At 32.5% G+C, this 7301-nt stretch overlaps 1 protein-coding gene across 12 annotated transcripts; it reads right to left on the bottom strand.

The window, feature by feature from the left end:
* Nucleotides 1–579: 579 nt before the first annotated feature.
* LOC137812599 (squamosa promoter-binding-like protein 13A) lies at nt 580–4003 on the bottom strand. Of its 12 annotated transcripts, none has more exons than XM_068614691.1 (6): nt 3828–3967; nt 3674–3695; nt 3489–3585; nt 2708–3200; nt 1894–2027; nt 580–1326 (listed from the first exon to the last, which is right to left on the bottom strand). In XM_068614691.1, exons 4-6 carry the CDS (start codon nt 3124–3126, stop codon nt 725–727), a joined length of 1155 nt encoding a protein of 384 aa, XP_068470792.1. In that variant the 5' UTR covers nt 3127–3200; nt 3489–3585; nt 3674–3695; nt 3828–3967; the 3' UTR covers nt 580–724. The 12 variants fall into 12 exon arrangements, with proteins under 12 accessions (XP_068470792.1, XP_068470800.1, XP_068470796.1 ...); XM_068614699.1 differs by having other exon boundaries at nt 580–1323; XM_068614695.1 differs by having other exon boundaries at nt 2708–3180.
* Nucleotides 4004–7301: the final 3298 nt, after the last annotated feature.

Below are 7301 nucleotides of genomic sequence, written 5' to 3'. Positions count from 1 at the left end.
ACATGGCTCAAAACTGAAGTCTATGTTCTTGCAAATGTTCTTCATACACAGAGGTAGATATTGCTAAGGTTTATTGTAAAATTTTAGGTGGGGATGTTGGGACAATTCAATCAAATCAAATCTCCTAATGACTGGGTCCTTTGCTTTGATTGAGTCGTGCCAATATCAGTTCCTGCTAACCATAAACCAAGCTTTTATCTTTTACATTCAGAACTAAGATGCATGCAGATAACAGTTTAATCTTTGTAAGATTGAGTTTTAATGAAAGTCTAATATATCAGATAATTTTAAACAGCAAAAGAAACCCGAATTTTGGCTTTTTTTAATTATTATTCTCTTGTAAGCTTTTAATGAAAACTTTATCCAAATGCCAGCATATAAATCTAAGCTTAATTTTAGTTGATTTCATAACTTGTTTTTAAGTCAAATAAGTTTCAAACAATCATGTGTAATAAGTATGTAACTTGGTCACACACAAGAAGATGATGAATGATGAATTTGGAAATGAGCTTATGAAATATGACAGAATGAAAATAACTTAGTAATTTAATGTTAAGAAAAATAATTTGCACGAGGTAGTTTTGAATGAAAGTGATAACTCTGAAGAGATGAAAAATTTGATAACTTGATAGTAGATAGTTCATGGGTTGGTGAAAGATAAATTCAGAATTAAAATAGTGCGAGAGAAAGAATCCTTGAAAGTAAAAGAGTGGTGAATTAGATTCTATTCCCATTGAAAGGGAAACAGTGGAGGGGGCTTCGTTCCCCTGGGATCCATTAGAACTATGTTATACATCGACGAAGAATGGTGGTCACTCCCATTCAGGCCCAAAACCGGATCCACGGCCTCCAAGCTGTTATGATCATGCAGGCTCAGGCCCAATGGCTGCATCGAATGCGGGTTCACCATTGGGCTCAACCCATTTCCAGGACTGTGCGGCTGTGGTGATGACAGAAGAGAGAGAGCACGAGAGGAGTCGTGGACCGAGCCTGTAAGGTTATCGCACAACATTTTGCACCTAAGCCCACCGCTTTCGGAATACGGGCCGGCCCTCAGAAACATCTGGGCCTGGCCCACGGACCCACCTGGGAGATGTGGGCTTTGGTTGTTGAGGGTGTGGTCAGCTTGCATGAAGGCCAATTGCTTCCCTTCTTTATAACCGGTTGGAGAAGATCCAAGAAAAAGCTCACCCTGGTTGTGGTGCTGTTGGTTGTGCCCATGAAGCCTACCATCACCAGAAGCAACAATTCCACCCCATGTTGGATTCATCACAGTAGTGGATGGGTATACATGTGAACTTGAGAAAGGTAGCAACTGGGTACCTGCTTCACAATGGGTAACTTTGTTTTTTTAATGTAATAAAAAAAAAAGTGATTTTTTTAATAATTACTTATTTCAGTAACAAGTTAACCAAAGTGGTCCTATATTTGGGGTGATGAAAAAATGATAATTTAAGTTTGTACTATTCATGATGGGTACAGAATTTGGGTGTGTATGGGGAGTGTTAGCCAAAGGTAGTGGTGCCTAACCAATAATTGATGGATGAGTGTGTGTGTTTTGTCGAGAAATGTCGAAACCGTGTAAGAAAAACTGGTGGTGTGGCAGAAGAAGATTTTTAAGCAAAGTGGACAGATACTTAATAGAGATAAGAGTGTACAGGGATGGGGTGTGTGTGTATGAGAAAAGCAAAGGGTTTTGTGTTGTGTGTGTAGTGACACGTTGTTGTAGTGATTTGGGTGGAGATGAATGGAGGAAATGAGGGTATTGTGTAAGTGTGTTATTTGTTACTCTTAAGATTTGTGTACCTACGTGGGGATCCTCAGCAAATGTCTGCTCCAAATCTAGGCACACATGGGTCCACTCAGATAATGTAGGTAGAAGTGGAAGCTAACCTTGGTAATTCGACAAAAAACTACCAGACCGCGTAAGAGGTTCTGGTTGGGGCTTTCTTCTCCGTCGGTTGTGCCCATCTAACCGCTTCCTGCAGCTCCTTTTCCCCTCATCAAATTCCTCCAGTGAATGGAACCTACACAAGTTCGTCATTCAAACAACTCCATTCTGGTAGCATGTCATGTCAACTTCTCAACTATGCCATCAAAATGCACATCATAATACTCTTCAAAACACACCTAATCCACCTTTTATCACCACAATAATACACCCCTCACCATTGCACAATATGGGGGCTTATCAATGCATCATCCCATCAAGTACAATTAAACCTACATGACTTCAATGACATCACACACCCTGGTCTCCTAAATTAGCATCACACTTACTGTAAATCTAATTAACTATTCACAACTCTTTTATGCACAACATAACCATCTTCAATATAACCATACTCCCTTTTTTGTTAGGATTCTGCTTCTACCTCTCCCTCATCAACGCTAAATTAAAATATTAGCCATGTATTTGGTATTTGTTGGTTTAATTGCCACAGATACAACTCATATTTACAAGAAAGGTTTGAATCTCATTACCTATAGTAAAGATTTTGTTGGTAAAAACTACTGTGAGTAATATACAAGTATTTTAGTATACTGAATGAATCTTGAGGTTTTGAACCCACTTTACTTTGGTTACCAAGGCAATTCAAATAAAGAAAAGAAGCAACATTAAGTGAGATGGAAAATCATGAGAAATTTGAAGCAAAAGTCATGACATACACACAGACATGTACATATACACATATGAAACATGCACCTGCTGCACTGCTGGCAGAACCTTTGTTTCTGGCCCCCAATTGTGACCTGTGCAGTTTTGGAATGGACTTCGCAGACCTTGTGGCGCCTGTGATAGTCCCTGCAGTTACTGAGGTCAGAGTTGCACCCATCTACAAGGCATGACACTGTTTGTGTCCCGTTGCCAAGGGCACGAGCTCTCTTAGATGACCCAGAAGATGAGGATGTGATCTTGGAGACTCCTACAGCATCTTTGTTCTTGGTCAACACTGATTCCATGCCAGAATTCCCCACCTGCCCAAGCTTCAAGTCAACTGAAAATTCCCCCTTACTTCTAAACATTCCATATCTGCTTGAGCCTTCCATTGTTTCCATGTTGGGTAAGTTTGCCTGATCCACTTCACTCAAATCCCAAGAAGGTGCTTTCAGATTCCAGTCCATACCAAAAACACTTCCACTTTTTCAGCCCCTCTTGTCTTTCTTTTGCTCCCCTTTCTGTATACCACACCAAGATGCTTTCAATTGCATGAAAATTGAAAAGAGAAAGTTAGGCAGGGAGGAAACATTAATTGGACTAGACCCTCATAAAAAAGAAGGTGAACCAAACTTCATGAAAGTGTATCTCTAACTGATTAATGTGCAACAACCGAAATTCTATTCAACGAGATTTTTAAAGTGGAAACTGATAGAGGGGAAATTTATTAAAAAAATAAAAAAAGACAACCATAAAATAGGCTCCTTATATGCAACTATATTGCACATTTGTTTGTCTGTATTTAGCAAAAAGGAGAGAGAGAAGAAACCTGCAGCAGAGAGTGGTGAACACACGTAACAATAACCAACAACACTAGCAAGCTGAAAGAGTTCCAAGGAAATCGGAGTTACAATTCACAAAGTCACCTACATGATATATAATAAAGCAAAAAGATGTCAAAAAGGAACTAAAAGAGTGTCTGTAGAGAACATTAATTAGGTGAAGGATACTTACTTGTTCCCTTCAGCAGCAAAACCTGCAGTGAACAGTTAAATTAAGGAACCCAATTTGTTTCTCTTCTTTGATGTGTTTTAAAAGTAATAATAGTAAAAGAGAGAGAAAGGGTGAGGAATTGGTGTATTTAGAGAAGGAAGGGCAGAAAGCATACCTTAAGAAGGTGAAAGTGTGGATTTGTGCAGAGAGAAGTGTGGATAATGTGTTGAAGTTGATACTAGGGGAGTTGGGAGAGAAGAAGAAGAATGAAAGCCAAAAAGGGTATGGATGATGTGCTGTGTTGAACAGGTAAAAGTGAATATTTTAACAATTTAAAAAAAGCAATTTTCCAAAAATGGGGCCTCTTTGGGGCATTTTAAGCTTGAGAAAGAAAGGAAAGAAAGGAGATATAATAAGGACAGGCTGTTGGTTGCTTTCAGCTTTTTTAGTCAGGAAAGTGAAGTACAAAGAATGGATGCTCAAGACAAGGCATGTGGCATTGTGTTTCACATTTCATGGCATGTCTTTCCTTTATTAGGATTATCTTCCTCTTTTAGTTTTCTACACTACAGTAACACCTTGTTTAACTGTCACCAAGGACACAAATATTATTTATATATATATATATATATAATAACACAATATTCAAATAATACACATTTCAATAAGTACAAAAACAAATCCAATCAATTTATTTTGGACATTCCAACCACCTTAATCAACCAGTAGATTGTTTAGATTATTCACTTTTTTTAGGAAGTAAACCTGATTAGGGTTTAGGGATTCATCCTTCATTCTCTCTTTCAATGGAAATGTTAAGAAGATAATTTATTTTTATAACAGATTTCAAATATTTTATGACAAAATATATTATTTATATATAAATATTCAAATTTTAGAATTTTATAAAAGTAATTAAATTATTTAAATGTATAAAAAAAAAGGTTTTCTTCGTACTGGAGTCGATTAACTGTGTTTATTTATTAATAATATTAGGTTCAACATATTTTTTAATCAATGATAGTCAGATATTTTTATGGGAACATTAATGGTGTTTTTGTTTTATTGAAGTCACGTTTTTTTTTCAGTTTGTATGAAGTGAAGTTAATTTCAATTGATGTTAGGTCCTGATTTTTTAACCAAAATCAATTGCATTGATTTTCTGGAAAATGTAGGTTGAGATTATTTCTCAATCAACTTTAATTAAAAATTTGTGACCACCATTGCAAGAATTAGTTTTTAGTTGACGTTGACTAAGTTTTTTTATAATATGATTAGAAAATACTTTTTTTATTTGCATTATTATTATTACTATTATTATTTTTATTTCACATTCAATACGAGTTAGGATTTTCATAGAGAGGTTATTTTTGATAAAAAAAAATTAAATATTTGCAATTGATGTTCGTGTTTTCAATCATTTTTATTTCAACAATATTAATATTTTTCTTTGTCAATAATTTTTTAGGATTTTTGTCTAATGTTAGTTAAGAAAACTTTAGAACAACATTAACTATAACTCTTTCAATCAATATTAGTTAATAAAAAATTTAACATAACCAACCATGGTGTAAAAATGATTCAATCATCAACCCAAATAATTATTGTTGATATCAACTGTTTTGACCGAAAACTAACATCAACAAAAATTAATTAAAAAATCATTAATATCAATATTTTTGAACTATTACAAATTATTTAAAATATAAATAACCTTTTTATATTGTATGCTAATAAAAAATACTTTATTTACATAAAAAAAATCAGTAAATTTGAATTATCTAATCCAAATAAAATATTTAAAAAATAAAATGATATTAATTTAAATTTATAAAATTTTCTATCTAAATAAAAAATCAAATCTTTCGTTGTTAATATTTCTTCTTTAGAGAGACAACGTGTTCTTCTATACTATACTGTTCTTAGTATCACACAACTAAAGAAAATCAGTATGTAATATTTTCTTTAAGAGCATTAGCCCCTCGTTATCACCATAAACACAAAATAAAATATTGCATAGAAAATTTTAATTTGTGAAAAATATTTAAAGTACAAATATTCCCTTATCTGAACTTATAAATTTATTGAATAAGATGAAATTCAATTGAATGAACTTTTAAAATAGGTTGAAGATAATTTTTCTCTCGAATCCGATTGAGACACTGCTACGTGAGAATAAGTTACTTTTAATCCATGATTCAATGAATGAGAGAATTCCATGACTATTTTTTTTTTCTATGTTGACATGACTATTTCTTTTTGTATACATCCTTATTTAAATAATTAAATTTACATATTTTTCTTTTATCTCTTTATCTATCTTTCTCAATGTTAAATTCATTGAATAAAATAATGAATAAATATCTACGAGTTAAATAAATCGATTAAAATATTTAATTTAGTATTTTTTTTATCTATTGTAATTTATTTTGCTAAATTTTTTAATCTAAACATATTTAACATCTCTAATTATTGATTAATGTTAAAGATCTCACTTATAAGAATATTTTATAATATATAAATAAATATAAATCTTATTTTATAAACTAATTTTATAAGATTGAGTTAAATTTAAATTATTTTTTTATAAAATAAAGTTAAACTTTAAGTTTATTTTTAATAATTAAAATTGTAAAATTAGGGGAGAGAATTATTGAATTGACATGTGTTTTAAATTTGAAGAAATGTTTAAAGTAATAGAAAGTGTGTTTTGAAAAATGTATTATTAAGTGTTGCAATAAAGGTTTAGATGAAGAAAAGATGTTATTTTGGTTGATTAGTAATGATTGTGAAGTGGGAGAAAGAAAAGTCCCATCAGGGGCATGTATTATATCTAGTTGGGAATGGGATGGTGGTGGTGTAGAGTGTAGCCCACAGAGGGGAACAAAAGAAAAAAATTGAAATTTGAAAATGAAAAGCTAAGGTCTAAGTTTATCTAAATGGAAGGAAAAAAAAAATCTAAGGTTGCCTTGTTGTACTGTAGTTTGTTGGCAGAAGGCTAATCATGAGTCCTGCTGGTGGGCCTTTGCAGTAGACGCTCGCCTTTAATTCAGAGGGCTCCAGGTTTTGATGCCTTCCTCATTTAACCCACAACGATTATCACACTTTTATACTCCCAAAGACTTCCACCACCTCACGCTGATACTAACAATAATTATTTGTCATATTTTACACTTTTAAAGGCTTCTATCAATTATAATTTTTTTTAAATCATTATTATCTTATTTGACGTCTAAGCTAAACTCACACTTCAAGTAACAACAATCATTTGTCATCACATAAAACAATATTATTAAAAAAAAATACAAAAATATAAAAAACCTAGAAAAAACTCATATATTAAAAAAAACGATATATTAAAAAAATACATAAGTAATATATCTATTAATAAAAAAATTCTAATAAGAAACACTTCATAATTCTTATTTATCACTCTCACTAAAACTTCACTATCACATCTAACATAAATCTATCTTCAACTTCACCACCATCAATCAAATCACTCTTCCATCTTCTTCACACATTATTTTTCTTCATTCAACTTTCTCCTCAAAAACTAAAATAACGTTCACCATTTTTGCACCTAGTTAGATTTGTCTTCAATGACTGCATGTACTCACTAGACACTTGTTATAAATAACTTCACTAA

Source organism: Phaseolus vulgaris, chromosome 2, assembly GCF_000499845.2.
Source record: "Phaseolus vulgaris cultivar G19833 chromosome 2, P. vulgaris v2.0, whole genome shotgun sequence".
Lineage (NCBI taxonomy): Eukaryota > Viridiplantae > Streptophyta > Magnoliopsida > Fabales > Fabaceae > Phaseolus > Phaseolus vulgaris.
The sequence above is the reverse complement of the archived record's forward strand: the minus strand, read 5'-3'. Positions and strand labels throughout refer to the sequence as shown.

Coding starts and splice junctions, on each gene's coding strand:
- LOC137812599 (XM_068614691.1), bottom strand. CDS start 3,126: ATGGACTGGAATCTGAAAGCACCTTCTTGGGATTTGAGTGAAGTGGAT. Junction 2,028..2,707: donor TTCTGCCAGCAGTGCAGCAG/GTGCATGTTTCA, acceptor GAACTTGTGTAG/GTTCCATTCACTGGAGGAAT. Junction 1,327..1,893: donor TTTTTTGTCGAATTACCAAG/GTTAGCTTCCAC, acceptor CCCATTGTGAAG/CAGGTACCCAGTTGCTACCT.